This window comes from Abramis brama (genome assembly GCF_963993115.1).
Source record: "Abramis brama genome assembly, chromosome: 11".
Taxonomy (NCBI): domain Eukaryota; kingdom Metazoa; phylum Chordata; class Actinopteri; order Cypriniformes; family Leuciscidae; genus Abramis; species Abramis brama.
In genome coordinates this window covers 41,196,375-41,216,445 of record NC_139973.1, presented here as the reverse complement: position 1 = coordinate 41,216,445, position 20,071 = coordinate 41,196,375, and the positions used below count along the sequence as shown (strand labels likewise).

General features: G+C 40.6%; 1 protein-coding gene across 1 annotated transcript in view; it reads left to right on the top strand.

Annotated features, from left to right (window-relative positions):
• LOC311091861 (NACHT, LRR and PYD domains-containing protein 3-like) overlaps window positions 1–13,204 on the top strand; it is a 52,220-nt gene extending 39,016 nt beyond the window's left edge. The window contains exons 9-11 of the mRNA XM_084127968.1: window positions 10,022–10,068; window positions 10,184–10,754; window positions 11,227–13,204. Coding sequence (XP_083984094.1) covers window positions 10,022–10,068; window positions 10,184–10,754; window positions 11,227–11,407 — 799 coding nt within the window. The 3' untranslated portion in view covers window positions 11,408–13,204. The remainder of the gene's footprint in view (window positions 1–10,021; window positions 10,069–10,183; window positions 10,755–11,226) is intronic.
• Window positions 13,205–20,071: the final 6,867 nt, after the last annotated feature.

Sequence of the window (20,071 nt, the reverse complement as noted above, 5' to 3'; positions counted from 1 at the left end):
TAATATGGAAGAATGCAGAACAGGTAACACTATTAATATGAGCTTCAAAAGACAGTGTTCTGTCAAGAATGACACCCAAACTTTTAACCTGATTCGACAGAGGAAGAGAACAATTATCTATCACCACAGAAGAAATATTTAACCTAGTTATTGTATTTTTTGAACCAACGAGAAGAATGTTTTTTTACTACTGTTCAATTTTAGAAAATTGCACTCTCTGTACTTGTTTTGCACTACTTCAGTTACATTTACATGTGTTCATTTAATAAAAAGCAGTAAGTGATCACTTGGTCTAGATTTTTTTTTAACTGCTTAAATTTGTACTAAACATTTTGTATTTAGTCTGTAACAATAGCTTTTCTGTCTAAATTGTTTTTGTTGTTTGTTTTGTTTATTTTGGGGGCAAAATAAAATCATAAATTTTTTTATTATTTAAAAGAATATCGAAAAAATTTACAATATCGAGATATCAAATTTTTTATATATCGCCCAGCCCTACCACCTCGTTTGAGGTACTTGAGTCTCGACCGCGCATCTAGAGCACTGAACGATGCGTGCTGGGTTGCCATGACAACCTGTGCTGTCAGCCGGCAGCTCGATGGCACACTGCACGCTGATCGCTTAAACCTTAATGAAAAAGGCAAGACGAACAACGTGCCGACGTGGTCATGCTCTCAAGAACCAACGAACGCAGTCTCAATACGTTTAAGCCCAGGCATGTGAAACAGTGATCGTGGCCGTCATTATGAGGATAGGAAACGACCGCATCCAGAAACACATATTTAATGACATCTTGAAAAAGAAGCAGTGTCAAACCGTGTATGCTCTTTCAGGAAACTGCTCTCTCTAGTGCTGAAGCACCCAGGGATGACCGCGGCTACACAAACAGGATGAAAGTACAAGCCTGATGTAAGCACTCACATTCTCATTTAAGCCGCAACATTCTGAGCTGTGAAAACAGCTGTTTTGCCATCTCTCTGTGAGATCACGTCCAGCGCTGTATGAGCTGTAACGCCAACACCAGCTTTGAAGAGGCGTTCTCCTGAAGAAGCAGACTTGTTTTCTTCTTTTGAAGTTTAACACTGTCAGAAGATTGTAGAGCAGGAACAGTAGAACCGCTCGGCTCCGAAACGAAAGACAAATTTGCAACGCACCTACTGCACACAAAACTCAGTTTTTTCAGCGATTATCTTAAAGGTGCTCTAAGCGATGTCACACGTTTTTTAGGCCAAAACATTTTTTGTCACTTACAGCAAACATCTCCTCACCATCCGCTAGCTGCCTGTCCCCTGAACACACTGTAATAAAACGCGGTCTCTGTAGACACCCCAGGCTCCATAAACGGCAAGAAAAACAAACTGGGCTAACCCGCACCACGAAACATAAACTGTTCCAGCCGATAACTGACAAGAAGGATTTGGGGTGGGGTTTGGGGGGTTAGTGCGCAAATGAGGAGGAGGGATGGTCTAGCTAGCCTCCGTTTTGTTTGACAATAGGCTTGTTTGAGATGAGCAAAATCTGCGCAGAACCGATCACCGGTGATCACCGCGAGATGCATGCCGGTTAGAAATGTGTCCTAGTCCTAGGCTATGGATCCAGAATGATTTCATACACATATCCAGAATAAATCAGTTTTTCAAAATGGTTTTCTTTGCGGAGGTAAACCCTGTGAATACCATTTTGAACTGAATTTGCTTTAGATTTATATCAGAATTGTCATTAAGGAGACCGAAACGAGGATTAGGAACATAAAAAATGTCAAGTATATCCACTAAAACTGAGTTTACATGCAACCAGAACTTAGAAATAACTGGACAGTCCCAAAACGTGTAAAAACGTTCCAGGTGAGGCAGTGTTACATATATAGCTTGTAATTTCATCTGGAATCTCTTATAAGGTGTGATGTAGGCTCTATGCATGGTTTTGAAGTGAATTAATTGTTGAGCTATGTTCTTAGAAGTCATACTTAGACTGCACCATATTCTCTCCCAATCTAGGTTTATATTTAAACTACCCAACACCCTGTTCCAAATGGATTCAATTGGTAAAACATTGGCACTGTGCTGAATCAGTGTATTGTATATAGGTTGGTTTCACGTGGCGTCACGCTGTTGCATCGCGAGAGCGCGAAATTCAGATGGGCAGGAAGTGAAATAGCTGAGGATCTGCTGTCTGAAAAAATGGCAATGTTTTGTGTATTTTACGGCTGCTCCAATCATTCTAATCGAGAAAAGGGAAAGGGTTTTTATAGAGTACTGAAGATTGTCTCTCATAAAGGCGAGAAATGTAAAAAGCTCACAGAACAACGCTGTAAAAAGTGGATTTTTTAACGTAAGTTACGTCTGTGGGAGGAGCAGAGTCTGTTAATGCCCGTGTCTGCAGCGACCACTTCATCGGAGGTATGTTAGCTAGCCAACGTGTTTTTTGTGTCTGTGTTTATATAGCATTAGGTTGTCGTTAAATGCTCATTTACTTAGGTATCGTTTACACTGTCAGTGAAATGTGACCCAATTCCGATTTTTTTGCTCATATATGTGACACAGATCCGATGTGTTCTATGACAGTGTAAACAGGAAAAAAAACGCATGCATTCGGATATTTCGAGATCGGTTTCAGGCCTCATTCATATGTGGAAATAAATCGGATATGTGCCAATGCGACTGTCATGTAAACAGGCAGATCGGATTTTCTGAGGCATTAGGCAACGTCTCCGCGGTTTAAGCCAATATTTAAACACAATATGCTCCCACCAGTCCTGAGATCTCTCTCACACACAATAACTGAAGCATATGTGCAATGATGGCACTTTTCGTCAAAATCATGGTGATGTTTGGCGAACTTCGCATACATCGCAGAGCTAGGATCAAGCATATTTCACGTTCGTCCATCTGTGCAAGAGAATTTAACCCTTTAAGCATGCGCAATGTTTCAGATAGTATGGCAAGTGTAAACACATGAATCGGATATGGGTCAGATTTGAAAGAACGTGTAAACGGACGGTCAAAAAAATCGGACTCTCCGCAACGGTTTCCTCCATAGACGTATTCTCCATGTTTACTTCCTGCCCTCCATCTGAAATCGCCCCGCCTTTGTGCGTCATCGTAATCACGTGACTGAAACCCAGCTATTAAAGAGACAGAAGATCTGCCCAATAATGGTGCAATCCATTGTAACATGGGATGTGAGGGGAGAGGAGAATTCCAGGGAACTCCATAAGTTTTTAAGGCTGATCTTAGCTGAAAGTAAACAAAATAAGAGGATACAGGAAGAGAAAAGTGTGTTCTTAAATCTTATATGGAACAAAGACCTTGAGTGTCATATATATCACCCAATGTATTCACTCCAAGAGATGACCAAGATGGTTGATTAAATGGTCTGTTACCGCATAGTAACCTCAGGTTATGCCATAGTGGCGTGTTCTGACAGAATTTAGAAGGGCCGCCCATCCAATGTTCTGCTTTCTTCCACACCTGTATAGAGTTTGCAATGATGGGCCCAAAATTATTTTTAATTGTTTTGTTTGTAACATTAGAGAATAGGATGTCTTGCAGCTTGTGTGGTACTATCTTAGCAGATTCAATCAATCTCCATGCAGTGGTAGACTGTGGGTCAACCCATGTGCTGAGTGCTCTGATCTGAAATGACCAATAATAAAGTTCAACGTTCGGTACTGCCAAACCACCCCGCAGTTTGGGTCGTTGCAGTGTATTCAAACAAACCCTGGGCCGTCTCCCATCCCAAATAAAACTGGAAATCATGGAGTGAATGTCTTTAAAGTAATTTGAAGGGGAGCAGAGTGGTAACATAAAGAAAAGGAAGTTCAGACGGGGCAATATGTTCATTTTAACTGTATTAATTCTACCTTTTTTAGAGACGTCTTTAAATTCCTCCATCTATGAATGTCTGATTTTATTTTGCTTAGCATAGAATTTTTATAGATTGTAATGCCCAGATATGTAAAAGAGCTTTTGGTCTGAATATAGATGGGAATAGGAACATTCGTGTGCATATTATTTAGAGGCATAAGTGCAGATTTTGTCCAATTAATTTTGTAGCCTGACAGACTGTTAAAATTATCAAATTCCTTAATGACTGGGTGAATAGAGGTGTCAAAGTTATCTAAGAACAAAATTATGTCATCTGCATACAGAGATATAATATAATTATGATGACCAATTTTCATAGGGGAAGCTGCAGATTGCCTAATGGCTTGTGCTAGAGGTTCCAGAGAAAGACAAAATAAAAGTGGCGAGAGTGGACACCCATGTCTTGTAATCTCTCACGGACCTCGGCCTCGTCCTGCTCGCCACAACGGCGCAAGCATTTGGGTGTGTCTCTGCCACATCTATAATGTGTAGCAGCCTTCTCATGTTATCAGATCCATAGCGTCCCTTGATAAAGCCTGTTTGGTCTTCATTGACTAGAGATTGAATAACTTTTTCCAGGCGCATAGAAAGTACTTTGGCGTATATCTTAAGATCACTTGTAAGTAAGGATATTGGTCTCAAGCTAGAGCACTCAAAGGGATCTTTTACCTTTTTCAAGAGTAAAGTGATGAGTGCTGTTTTTTGGTCTCTATGAAAGGTCCCACTCTTGATCGCAAAATTAAATGAATCCAGCTTGAGTTTGCCCACCATGTCCCAGAGTTCTACATAAAGCTCTGGTGGGAGGCCATCCAAGCCAGGCGATTTGCCTTTATTGAGACATTTCACAGCTCTATGTAGTTCATCCAGCTCTAATGCAGCTTCCAGATCATCTTGGTCAGTTTGCTTAAGACAGGGAAGCTCTAATTTGTCAAGAAAATGTTTACTGGTAGCCTCGTCATAAGAAATGATTTGTATAGATTTTCATAAAATGTTAAGAATGTATTGTTAATGGCCTGCGGATTAGTTGTAATTTTGACATCAGGTGTAATTATTGCAGGGATGTGGGCTTTTGTTTCACATTCCTTAAGCATAAGAGCCAGCAGGTGACTAGGCCTCTCTGCTTCAAAGCAGTACTTTTGTCTGGTTCTATGCAGGATAAATTCCACCTTTGATACGGCCAGTGTGTTGTATTCATCTTTTAACGATGCCAGCAGTTTAGACTGATCATCTGAGAAGCTATGTTTTTGTAAGTTCTCTAATGATTCTATTTTGTTTTCAAGATTTGTGATCTGAGAAGCTTTTGTTTTAGCTAAAGTTGAGGAGAATGAAATACAGAAACCCTGAATAAAACACTTTGTGGCCTCCCATAAAACTTGTGGATTAGAGCATTCCTTTGTGTTAATATCCAAAAAATCTTTCAATTGTACTATGAGTGAACTAAGAAATCCATAGTTAGTTAGTAAAGATGTGTTTAAACGCCACCTGGGGGCCTTTGTTTTAATGTTGGGCAGGTCGACGTTGCATAATAGTGCAGAGTGATCAGATAGTAGAATTGGTAAGATAGTAATGGACGTATGTCCTGCAATTAGGGTTGGGCTAAGAAAAATATAATCTATCCGGGAAAATGACTTATGTCTGTTGGAGAAAAATGTGTAATCTCTAGCAGTAGCACTCTGCATACGCCAAATTTCAACAAGATTTAGATCTTTGAGAAGCGTATTCAATAAGGTAGATGAAGGATTGGCTATTGCATCTGAATTAGATGTATCAAGAGATGGATTAAGGACGGTATTGGAATCACCTCCCACCACTAAAGAGCAGTAATTTTGTTATAACAATGTGTTTCCAATGTAAGAAAAGAAATCTCTGTCAGGCTCATTTGAGCAGTATATGGAAGTGAAAGCTAATTTATGATTGAGTATGCTAACACAGGCAAAAGCAAGTCTACCATTCTCATCATTTCCCGTGACATTTTACATTGCAGGATGTTTTCCGGTTAAGAAGGATGCATACTCCCTTGGTCTTATTTAGGGCGCACAATGATGCAATTCATCTGTAATGTTTATTTTGAAATCGCGCCACATCGCATTGTTTTAGGTGTGTTTCTTGGATTAGGGCAATGTCTACCTTTTTGCGATATAGATACTCAAGAACACGAGTGCGTTTGATAGCGAAGTTTAGGCCATTCACATTGAGTGATAATATATTCAATGACTGCATCGACATATTATACAGCTAAGATCTGTCTTAAAATATAAATGTGTTAATATAAGATATAGCAGAAGTGTGTAATCGTAATCATTGTCTGATTCGTGACCAATCCACCCCAACGCAAGGCTATAGTATCAGACAAGCCCACACGGTCATAACACATGAAATTAATACATTCGTCACCTCTCAAACAAGTAAAGCTAGGCTAATTTAGCAAGCTAGTGTTAAATCATACCTAAGGAAAGTAATTATCAGAAGACGTAGCCTAATTAGTTTCCTAACTAGTTTCTTGGAATAAAACTAATCTTACATTCCAAACATTCCAAAATACCTTGCAGTGAGGATCCTGAGATTGACCATTGCTACATAACTTGTATATGTTAAGTGATGCAAGTTCATTCCTTCATGTCCACTAAGTTGCCTTCTCTGCCATGTGGAGGATCCCTGTGGTTCTTCTCTATGGTCGGGTTTGAGGCTGTGGCAGTTGCTCCACCATCGCACCGTACCGGTGTAGAGATAGACCTCCGTGGAAGAGAGTTGATGAAATCTTCGGCGGCCAAAGGGGAGTCGAACATCTTCTTTTCGCCTTTATACTGCAGGATAGATGAGGAATGGCTCCAGGCCCATGTCTTTAGCCTTCTTCATGGCAGAAATGAAGCTCTTTCTCTTTGCTGTTGTCACTGGACTGTAGTCGGGGAAAAACAGGATAGTGCTAGCTGTTGGTGCCGAAACGGTCAGAGACCGGGTGGTTCCATTGGATGTGTACTTCACTGGATAAACTTGACGAGCCCCATTAAGGATAGCCGCTCTGTCTTGCCAACGCAGTAATCTGAAGATGAGGGTGCGCGGCTTGTTGGAGTTAGCCTCTCCTCCATCATACACATGATGTGCCCGTTCAATGTCAATGTCTCGGTCCACCAATGAAGGGATCCACTTGGGGAGATTATCTTTCAGGTAGCCGATTGCATCCAATCCCTCCACTGCTTCTGGTAAGCCAACCAGTCTTACATTATTTCTTCATCCCCTGTCCTCCAGGTCTGTCAACTTTGTGGTGAGCTGGTCTAGCTGTGTCTTTAGCTCGATAACCGATCGCCTGTCCTCTCGTGCAGCCGCCTGAACAGATTCCACTCGGTCTTGAGTCCTTTTAGTCGATTTGGCAACCTTCTCAAGTTCACTGCTAATCTCATTCACAGTTTCATTAGTCTTTTGGATTTCCGTTCTTAACTCACGTAGTGCTGGGACCAGGATAGAGTCCACAGCTTCCCTGACAGCGGAGGCTACAGCCACATCTAGACACATTCTTGGAGGGCTAGCTTTCTGCCATTAGCAATAGCTGCATCGAGTTGTTCCTTGGAGATGGCAGACTCCTTGAATTTTTTTTTTTAACGGCGATTGTTCATTTTCCCTTTTCCATGCTTCTTTGATTGGGGGAGGATTCATGGTGAGATAGATGTCGAAGTATTCGAAGTATGTGATAGGATTATTGAAAAAAATAAGACAGGGCAGAGCTAAAAACTGTTCTGGCATCACTGTCGATGGCGTTTATTCGTGGTTTGTGAAAAAATATATTTTTTAAGTCACTGAAATAAGGCCATAAAACCTATAATGATTATTTGTTCACAAGACTTTTGAAAACTGAATCACGTAGCCTAGAATATTTGCTTCAAAACTATGTGAAAATCATCCTGCCCACTCATTCACATAAAACAATGTGTTGATTTAAAATTTGTAAGACATGTTTTGTGTAAGAAAGCTGTATGCGAGGAGGCTGTGAATCATCATGAATATTGAATATATATATATAAAGAATATATATAAAGAACTCAAGGTTTATTGTGCCTTGTAGGCATATACTAGTTGGGCTGCATAAAATAATAATAACAAATATAATAATTTTTACTTTACAGAAAACTTTTATGTTTTGGGGGAGAAATGCAAGCGGAACAATTAAGTACTAGTGGAAAATATATATGAATTATTATTATTATTATATGTTACTTCAAATGGTTTCAGACATTATGACGTTATGAAATGAGATTGGAGTAAAAAAAAAGTTGCTTAACTGTCTATAGTTCATATTTCAACATTTTCCGGTTTCTTCCAGTTTCCATCGATTTCATGCATTTGCGTCTGGCACCAGTTCAACTAGTACAAAGTGAAGTTTAGGCAACAATAACACGCTAACTAATATAGCCGGTGCGTTTGTCGACCCCAGAGGGTTAAGCAGGTGGCTCCTTCATGAGCTTTTTCATATGTATTAAGGTTGAAGCTGCCTCCCCCTAATGTCAGGTTCTTTAAGTGGCAGCTCACTTATGTCTCGTGAAGTTATGGCTGCCTCCCTGGGGGCCTTAAGCTGGAAGCCCATTCATGAACCTTGACAAAACATTAAGGGCCCTATCTTGCACCCAGCGCAATTGACTTTGTACACCGACGCATGTATCATTCCTATTTTGCATCCGCACACAGCGGACTTTTCCCTCCACAGACGCACGTCGGTAAACTAGGAAATACACTTGCGCTCCCGGGGCGGTTCAGCGCAAAGAGGAGGTGTGTTCCAGCGCAAACGTTCCCTGGTGCTATTTTGCAGGTTTAGAAAACAATTCCACCACTGACCAGAAAAAAACTAGTTTAAAGTCAGTGGCGCGTTGCGCATGTTATTCATGTGCTATTTTAAGGGCGCATGCTTGGCCATAATCAATGTAGCGTGTGCACAACGCACATACACTTTGATTCTCTCATCTACACAGAAGCAGCAGTTTTCATTTTTGTAAATCATACATTATTACAATAGATAGATAGATAGACAATTTATTACATAGATAGACAATTTATTATAAAAGCATACATCTAGCTTACACATTTACCCAAATTATCATGTGCCTGTTTAACCGAAGTTAATTTGGGTGGGTTTCTCCATCCCCAATGTAACTTCTCTCTCTTTTACGGCCGTGACGAGAGCGTTGCTCTCCTCGGCTGTGAACCGCTCCTGGCGCGCGTCTGGCAAATCCGCCATTACAATAGCAATCCGCCATGGAAAAAGCGCGTCTGCTCTTAAAGGGAATGTGAGATGACGCTCTGATTGGTTTATTTCACGTTACGCCCAGACCACACCTATGAGTAATGAAGCTGCTTCAGACCAACACATTTTAGATTTGCGTTGGGCGCAAGAGTCATTTATCCCGCCGGTATAATAGCAACAGCGCCCAAGACCCGCCCACAAAGTTACTTGCGTTTTGCGCTTGATACTTGCGTTTCAGATCATTAAAATATGGCCCAATGAGTTAAAACTGCCTCCCGTAATATGGGTTCCTTAAGTAGGCAGCTCCCTCATCTCATACCTTGTGCCATGCCTCATCCCTCATTTGTGAAGATTTTCATGATGGACAAAATGTATAAGAGTCGTAAGCTTTTGTTGGTCACAGAGTATATTTTTATTTTTAATGTGACTGCAGAGAGTCAGCTAAGTGATAGAAATGACAGATATGACAATAACACAAAAGCTGCTGCTTCAGGAGCTTCTGTCCTGTAATCATCCCAAATTATACAACGAGTTCAAAGATCAGCGGATGTGCTTGATAACATGCACATTCTGTCACCATTATTTCACCCTTTAAGGTTTTAAAAGAAATTGTCCATGACATTTTAATTGTATTGTCCCAAGTTACAATTTGATTTTAGAATTCTAAAACAACAATTCCAAGTTTGAGTTAAATTCTGTTGTGCCCTGTTTCTTTTACTCGCCCTCATGGCATTGAAAACCCGTATGACTTTAGTTTTCACAAAAGGAGATATTTTGAACAATGGAACAACATCAGGCTAAATGACTGATCATTTTTGGGTGAACTAAGATTCTGTCACAGGACAGATTGTGTGTGTTTTTTTCTTTTACTTTTTTTGGTCTTGCCTTAAGAAAATGAATATGGCATCATGTTTGTGTTTTATAGTGTGGAACATCGGGGAGAGTTCAGGATTAAACCAGGACCACAAAAATGTAGGTCTACACACAATAATTTACTGATTTTTATTACATTTTTTATTTGTCTCATTTAGTGATTTGTTGTTGATTTGTCTCATTTAGTGAAATGTTTCTCTCTTCTTGTGTTCAGGGGCCTGTGATCTCACACTGGATCCAAACACAGCAAACACTCAACTCATTCTGTCTGATGATAACAGGAAGGTGACGTTTGTGGAAGAGAAGCAGTCGTATCCTGATCATCCAGAGAGATTTGATGAGTATCATCAGGTTTTGTGTAGAGAGAGTCTGCCTGAACGCTGTTACTGGGAGGCGGAATGGAGCGGAGATGCCTATATAGCAGTGACATATAAAGGAATCAGCAGGAAAGGAGGGTGTGACTCTGAGTTTGGATTCAATGACAAATCCTGGAGTCTGATCTGCTCTGATATCAAATTCACTGTCTGTCACAATAAGGAGGGCACTCGTTTACCCCCCCATGGTTCATCCTCTAATAGAGCAGGAGTGGATGTGGATGTGACGGCCGGCACACTGTCCTTCTACAGCGTTTCTGACACAAACACACTCACACACTTGCACACATTCAACACCACATTCACTGAACCCCTCTATGCTGGATTTATGGTTTCTTTGGGCTCTACAGTGTCTCTGAGGGACATTAAACAGCCTCCTGTGAGAAACAACAGTGATACACACACAACCGGGTGAGTGTGACAAATAGTTTGATGTTCTGTTCTTCACAAAAACATCCAAGATAATATATCATATCATATTATCAAGACTACAGTATATTTAGTCTTGATACTTGCATTTTTACAAAACAAATTAGCCAACTTTCTGTAAATTGTTAGTCATTTAATGTTTTTTACTTAAAAAAAGCACTGTATTATAATACTTGTAATACTTTAGCTTATTAATAGAGAATATAGACTTAATGTAGGCTAGTTTTTTAAAGTTAAAAAAATAAATACTGTCACACCTGCCAATTGTATTAAAAAAAATTACAGGCCATATATTTTTCCTGCCTGTCATGAAACTGCTTAAATTTGCCTATATTTATATAAAAATGTTTCAGTTGCATCATGTACTTGCTAGATTCGGTCTTAACTTTGTCCCCTGTCTGTGCATGAAACACTCTTATCTCACTGTTTCATTCTGCCTCTCTCTGTGCTGCAGGTTCTCTACCCTCAAGAAACATCCGGAGAATGATCCTCAAATGACTCCTATCAGAGAGGAACAAACAAGCGTCTCCACTGCAACAACTGAGAAAGACAAGCTGAATAGTGAGGCAGATAAAGCACAATTTTTTGAGTCGTCTCGTTCAAAGAGTTACAAATATTGGGAACATTGCAGATGAACTGCTTCATCAGAAAATAATTAGTGAGGAAAAATATTCAGAAATTATCACTTTAACCAGTGTGAAGAGCATGAGAGTAATCTGTGCCGTCATACGTAATTACGGTGACGCTGCAAAAGCTAATTTCATCTCAATTCTTCAGAAAGAAGAGCCTTACCTTTTAGAAGACATGTGTGCATGAATTTAAAACTGCGGAAGATAAACAGACTTTTCTAGTGACGATACAGGAAAAATATTGCTTTAGCTAAAATGACCAAAATATACATAGCGGCTATGACTATCTTCCAAAATATGAATTCATACTAACATTACAAAGACATCTCATAAATGTGTGTTGTTGTTTTTTTGTTTTTTTTACTTGGCAGGTAAAATGTCAAAGCAAATTTAGAGATACATTTATTTATAATTTTCTTACTATGTATTTCATACTTGATGAATTGTCAGTGTATAAAAGCATGTAAATTATTTTGGATAAAGATTACATGCCTGCAAACCGGACATTCGCTGTTCTGATGTTAAAATGGGCCATTCAAGTGAATATCTGAAGGGAACAGACTGTCTTCAGAAAAGTTTAGTTGACATTTTCTTTTCATCTTACCCCCGTATAAAGGGCCAGACACATTACACTTTTCGTTACATTGACTTACATTCATACGCATAAGAATGCATGAGATTGGAAATGTTGTCAATACTGTATGTGTTCTTGTGTTCTTTGTGAATCAGCATCAGTCGCTGCCCAAGGACTGTTCCCAATCAACAGTTCACATCTAGCCAAGTACAGTTTAAATCCTCCGGATGTAGATGCATCAGGTGGTGTCATGTGGACTTGAAACAGTTAAGTATCCTACAATGCATCTCGCCATAAACCAGCGAGCTTGGATGGTGCAGGAGAAAACACACATCCACATTTATTTATTATTTGGAGTTATGTGGTTTGGACGATCACTGGGCGCTCAACGCTGACGTACCCCGCCGAGAACAGCCTTATCTTGGCGAGTCCTTCTGACATTTGTCGCTGGTTCTGATGTCTCTGTAGTGTAGTTAAACATGAGATATCATTTGTTTGGGGTATATCTAACAGGCATTATTTGTCTCATCTATGATTTTCTTTTCCTGGGCCAGGTTTTATGACTTTATTTTTTTATCTTTAACATTGTTCTAGAGTGCAGTGCCTTTGTACAGAATTGTTTGCTTGTCTTTATTTCCTATTGTATTAGCTCTTGTTTAAATATATATTACAGTCAGGATAACCAGAGTAAGCATGTATTGCCAAGATGAGCTACGTGAAGTTAGCAAATACACTGCCGTTCCATTTCCAGACTGAACTGCGTGCTCCTGGCTTCAGTCTGAACCACGGATGCAAGTTCGAACTTGACATACTTTTTATTTAGAAATGCTCATGTTTGGTGAACTTTGACCTGCGAATTCATATCACTTGAAGACCGTGACCAATAGAAGACCTCTTAGCTGAATTAAACGAATGCAAACTTTTGCAGTACAGTGATTGATAGTATTGATGTTATGTTGAATTATGTTTGTTTTTTTATCTTAAAAGACGCCACATAATGTGTGAGATCTTCCACTGGTGATACTCATGGGGAGAAGCTGCAACCCGATGCCAGTTGTATTTTTGGGAAAAAGTGGAAAAACATTTTTTTTTGTCAGTATATAAATCCATCAGTATAAAGATAAAACCTGTGTCTTAGAAATATTATAGTGTTTCCAGGAGAAAAACCTCTGATATTGTCTATGGTTTCTCTCTTTACTGTGCAAAAGAATAAATCATGTAAGAATCTCTGTGTGGATGTTGGTGTTTTGCATTAAATTCTCCATGTCCATTTTTTAAAGTCAGTTCTTCAGATTTACCTACCTAATGACTTTTAAATAATCTACAGCAATGAAAGCATTATTTCTGTGTTTATTTAATGCCAGTCACATACAAATAATAAACATGCAAATAATCCAACATATAATGTAAAAAGACTACAACAGACTACAACAAATAGGAAAAGAAAATATACAGTGTAATTAATAAAATAATAATACAAGTAAAAAGAAAGAATATAATATAAACAGAAAAAAAGAACAGGTATGAGATCATCATATAAATAGCATAAAAGCTTCACATAGAGACCTAGTATGTTTTGCTTTACTATGTTTCTATGGAGGCAGATTAGTCTCAAATATAAATCACGCAAAAAACATGATTCACAAATGCGTAGACAATTTCACATGCATGAAACCTAATTCACGTACACACACAAAAAATCCACGTGCGTGAAAAAATATATATATTCACAAAAAGCAATTCACATGTGCAAAATAAAATTATATACTCATAAAATACATTTCACAAATGCAAAACACAATTCGTAGATATACAACTGTGCACAAAAACCTTTGAATGTTTAAAATGTACGAGTGTATCCTTGCATTTGAATGTGCAAATCGTCATTCACGTACGAATTGCCTTAGATATGTGTGTGTGTGTTTTTGAGACTTTCCTGGCAGCATAACACTGGTAACACAGAGCAGTCGTACTCTTTAGCCAATCAGATTTAAGCTTATCAATCGACCAATCAGTATCAATCAGGGCGGGCCTACCTACATGTTACGTCATCAGCTTTCGACCAGTTCATGGCTGAGCAGAGGTAAGTGCAGTTAATCGTTCATTTCTGTGTTTAGAAGTTAGAGATCAGTTGAAGCAATAGTTTATTAACTGCTGTTTAGTCCACATGTGAATTTAAACATTTATTTTTAGTATTGATGGATTTTCATGTCCTGTCCACCACACATTCAACTGATGATAATGTATGTAATGACGTGCATATATAGGAGACATGTTTTGATCTGCATATATTATGTAGTTTTATTGTTTCAGATTTCCAAGACAGATGATATATGAAGTTGCAGACAACCAGTACTGTGATCTTACCATTTCTACTGTAATTCTTTGATTACAGTCATGTTGCAAGCCATCCATTTTGACAGTTGTTTCAACAAGTGGTTGAAAGTGATGCATTGTTACTGTATTAATTTGTCTCCTGCGGACTATATGTACATGCTTTAGGAATAAAGCCTTGCTATGCATGCATTATTAAATGTTCTTGTAAGAATTAAAAGATTCAGACATAGTTCAATTTGATGTACACGTTTTATTAATTTGAAAGTTTCCGAATCCTTTGGGAATAAAATATATAAAATGACTTGATCATGATTAATGTTCCTGTTACATATGAAGATCATGAACTGACAGTCTAAACTGTGAAGCACAATATTCAGTACAGAGAAATATACGTCTCTTCAGGAGTTGTGAGATCCAGTCAGAGTGTACTTTGCTTTTAAAGTATATAAATATAAGTAAAGAAAACTGTTTTTGCATCAGTTTGAGTTTGCCAGTGGGGGACTAGTTCACCACAGATGTCCGGTTAGAGACAAGGAGAAGGAGCAGAAAGTTTCCTTTGTAGCTTTATTTGGTTCACAGCAATTTCATAATACTTCATTAAGCTTAGCACATGAGTGCAGCTGAGAATATTCTTGTGACCATGAGTATGGATGTGGTCTAAAACAAAGCATACAATATATATCAATATAACATAACAAAAACAAATCAATAACAAGATAAATACATACAATGTGATGCAGCAGAAACTATTTCATGAAATGTAAACAACAACAAGCATAAACACAAATAAAATCCCTAATTATATATGAAGTATCCTTAAACAATGAGTAGACAAAATAGTATCAAACAAACTAATGCATTTCATTAAACAGTTGACATGAGTTGAAATACATAAACCAACTTACTTGTATAAGATACGCACATGCACACATCAATGGCAAGAAAGCAGAGTCTGTTTGCTACACTCACATGCAGAGCTATTTACTGCCAATGCAAATCAATGCCACCTGCTGGAGATGGGCGGAGCCTATTGTTATCACGTTGCTGGTTTGACAGCGTGCTCTGAGATTGAATGATTGCCAGGGCAAGTCTCACACTCAATACACAATTCACAATGGGCCTTTTTAACAGCCGCCCCCAGATTTCTAAAAATGAGGAAATCTGTCCATAATAAAAAAAGGTCAAAGTCCAATTTTAGTCTGGAATCTCAGGCAACTGTATAACCTTAGCCACAGGTCGCACATAAACCTTGTCCCCAATTCTCACTTCAACAGTCCTGACTTTATTATCCACCCCAGGGAATACTTGTGAGATCTGACCAGTGGGCCACAGGGCCCTGGGAAATTGAGGGTCCACAATCATAACTGTAGTTCCCACCTTGATATCGGGTGACTCTCGTTGCCACTTGCTACGAGTTTGAAGGTCAGGCAAATAAAACTTGATAAACCGCTTCCAAAAGTGATCTGCTAGGACTTGGCTATGACGCCAACGACGTCGACTCAGTATTTCACTTTGAGGGTATATCACTTGAGGAAGGGACGAATCCGGCCGCCCCATAAGGAGCGAATTTGGAGTGATAGGAATTGGATCAGAGGCATTCGAGGAGGTATACCCCAGGGGTTTAGAATTTAAGATCCCTTCGATCTCAATGAGTGTAGTGAGAAGAGTTTCCTCAGGTATAGACTGAGTTCCCAGAGTGACCTGTAGAGCTTGTTTCAGGGAACGAATCTCCCTTTCCCAACACCCACCGAAGTGTGGGGCATGAGGGGGGTTGAAACGGAAGATAATCTGCTGACTGGCAAGCTGTTTCTGAAGCTCCGGAACTAGTTCGCCAAATGCCTGTCGTAGCTCCCTTTCCCCTCCTTTAAAATTCGTGCCTTGATCACATAAAACTTCCAAAGGCTTCCCACGTCGGGCTATGAAACGCCTAATGGCCATAAGGAAGGAGTCTGAATCAAGTCTTGGAAGGAGGTCGATGTACACCGCACGAGTTGTCATGCACTTGAACAAAATACCCCAGCGCTTCTCATTTCTCCGTCCAATTTTTACTATGTATGGCCCGAAACAGTCAATACCAGTAGAATAAAATGCAGGTTTGAAGAGACGTAGTCTGGCTGGAGGCAGATCTGCCATTCTGGGTATCTGTGGCTTTTTCCGAAGCTTCTGACACTCTAAACAATTCTTGCGCTGATAATGTCGGATTGCTTCCCTACCCCGAAGGATCCAGTATTTTCGACGCATTTCTGCCAGTACTCTCTCAGGTCCTGGGTGAAGCAGCTTTGCATCATAGTCTTTAATAAGAAGATTAGTGACAGGATGATGACAATCCAGCACAATAGGATGCATCAACTCAGGCTCAATCTCTTTACAGCAGCGAAGACGACCTTACACAGTCAAGTTCGGGAGCAAGGCTAAGGAGCCGACTGTTACTATTCAGTTGTTTCCCCGCTGTAAGTTGTGCCATTTCGGAGGGGAAGCTTTCCCATTGGGCTTGCTGAAGGATAGCTATCTCAGCCTGTTGAAAGTCTTCGGCTGACAGATTTGCCCCATCCTCCCTGAGAGATTCTGCGATGGCTGTCAGTAATTCTTGAAAGGTCAGAAATTTGCTTAGATCGGGCATGGACAAGTGAGGTGCAGTATTAATCAGACCACAAAATGTAGAGTTTCTTAGTTCATCACTGTCAATCAAAGAGGATGGAGGTGTAACCTGCCACTGATCAGATGAAAGATGAAGGAATGGGGGGCCTGTATTCCAACGACTTTGTGGCCCTAGATCTGCCAGCCTTTTCCCTCGGGTGATATCATCTGCCGGGTTGCTATCTGACTCCACATAGCGCCACTCACAGTGGCTGGTAAGGTCCTGAATCTCTGTCACCCTTGTACCAACGAAAATCTTGAATCGGCAGGATTCGGATCTAATCCAGGTCAAAACAGTGGTGGCATCGGTCCAAATGAAAACTTGTCGAATCGGCAAAGTCAATTCCTTCTGTAGGGTCTTAGCTAACTGCGCACCTGTCAGGGCTGCACATAGTTCTAGACGAGGTATTGACAGCCGTTTCTTAGGAGCCACTCTTGATCTGGCCACTATGAATGTGATCTCCACTTCTCCCTGCCGGTCTTCAGTTCGAAGATAGGCGACTGACCCATAAGCTGACTCAGACGCGTCACAGAAGATATGGATATCTCGCTGGCTGAAAAGATCATCCTTCAGTGCAGTACAATAGCATCTGGGTAAGACTATATTTTGTAAGTCACTAAGCTCCTCTGCCCATCTGTTCCAAGCATTCATCAGATCTTCTGGTAACCTGGGATCATCCCAATCTCTCCTTTTGTCCCATAGTCGCTGCACAATCACCTTGGCACGTGTGGTGTACGGGATGATGTAGCCAAGAGGATCATATTGACTGGCAAGCACCTTATAAATATTGCGCATAGTAACTTCTTGGTACTTTACGGCACGGAGCTTATAGGACAAAGTATCAGTTAGACAGTTCCACTGCAATCCAAGCACTGATTCGTGGTTTGAGGCATTACCCTTGAATATCAATTGCTCAGCACTGTCCGATCTGGATGCTGCTGGTAAGTGACTGATGGTGGAAGGCGCATTACTGGCCCATTGCCTGAGTTCGAAACCTCCTTCTGCCAAGGTACTTTGCAGCTGGTCTACCATGAGCTTTGCTTCATCTACCGAGGGCAGACTTTGCAGGTAATTGTCTACATAAAATGCCTTCAGTACAGCATCATGCATCTTTCCACCAGGCTGACTATTTTCCAAGACATGCTTCTGCAAGGCAAAGATGGCGCAACATGGACTACTCGTGGTCCCAAAGGGAAGAACTTGCCATTCAAACACTCTGGGCTGAACTTCTCTTTCTTGGTCTCTCCATAAGAAACGGAGAAGGGGTCGATCTTCAGGAAGGAGTCTTATCTGGTGGAACATTCCTTTGATGTCGCTACTGATAGCGATAGAATGTTCTCTGAATCTTAGTAGCACAGCCAGTAAGGAGGAAGTCAGGGTAGGTCCTGGAAGTAACAGTTCATTGAGGTTGTTTCCTTGAAACCAGAATGAACAGTTGAAAACTACTCTATGTTTCCCATTATGTTCAACCATATGGTGTGGGATATACCAACTTACTGGACTGTCTTCGGCTCCTGACTGTAGTTCAGCAATGTAACCTGCCTGCTCCAGTCTTTTAATCTCAGCCTGGTAGATAGCTGCCTGATCAGGAGACTTACTGAGGCGACGCTCTAGGCTTCTTAGATGAGACATTACTGCTGCTTTGGGTGCATGAAGAGAGGGCATATTTTGGACTCTGAGAAGTGGGGTAGCATATCGCTGAATCCCATCGACTTGAACTCTGACAGTCTTTTGTTCCAGTAGTTTTAATGACTGCTGGTCGCGTACTGATCTAGTACTGGTCTTCTCATCCCTCCAAGGAAGGACATCCATTTGCCAGAGTCGTTCAACTTGTTCATGCAGAGTAACAGAAGGTGACAAACTTGTGAACAGACATTGTTGCTCTGTGAGGCTGTGTTGCAAAGCCTGAACTGGTCCTTGCAAAGTCCATCCAAGGAGAGTTTTAATCGCTGCAGGACCTCCTGGTGGGCCCAAGCGAACTGGTTCGACTGGAGCAATTAAATGAGGGTAGTCTGAGCCAATGAGCAAAACTGGATGAGCAGTTTTAATCTCTTGGAGGGGAAGTCCTTTAAGGTGACGGTACCTTTTCCGTAAAGCCTTAACAGGATGACAGTGCACTCCAAGCCCCAGCTCTGGCGCAGTGAAAGCTCCGCTGATTGGATATACCTTGTCTGGCTGACAGGCTGGTGAAAGGTTGAAGGATACAGCCGCCCCATGCAGGACCTTTAACTCTTGTCTGACTGTGCGCAGGGGCAGGTCCTCCGGATTACCTTTCAATTTCAGCTGGCTAGCTGCAGTGTGTAGTAAAATGCTCCTTTCGGAGCCATCATCAAGAATGGCGTAAGCTTTCATGGATCGATCTCCATTTCTCAGAATGACTTTACATACTTTCAACAGTACCTTCCGACTTCCTGGGGGCTTGTCAATGAATAGTACATCGTTGGCGGCCTCCCCCTTGATAGGGCTAGTATATGGGTCCTCTCTTTCTACTGTTCTCTCCTTGCTCCGTACATTAACTTCATGAAGAACAAGTAAGTGACGCCCATTACATGCCTTACAGCGCATCTTAAGATTACACTCTGATGATCTATGGTCCCGTCCACAGCGCCAGCATCTGTTCTGGCCCTTAATCCAATCTTGCCTCTGAAATTTGGAGAGTTGAGAGAAATTGGCGCAGTTATTCAATGAGTGTTTGTTATTATCACAGTAAGGGCAGTAAGGTTTTGCCATGGTGGTCTTAACTGTGACAGGTGATTGAGATACTGAAGGGTATTTCTCAGTACCAAGTAGAACTTCTGTCCCTTTGTGGAAAGATTTGGACTTTCTTGGTGGGTCGTCCCAGGATGACCTGGACGAGTACCCTCTACCAGATTGGCTTACATATCTGGTGGAATCTCCTTGAACCTGGATTTCATATTCTAACCAGTCTGAGAAGTCAAGGAGCGTTGGAATCTTTACATCTAATGGATAGATGAATCTTCTGAAACTGCTTCGCAGATCATGTGGCAACTTACCCAGAAGTCTGGACACATGAGATCCACATTTTAATTCTACTTTACCAGGCTTGCCTAGTTGTCGCAACATCCCAACCAAGGATCTCACTCTCAGAGCATACATTCGG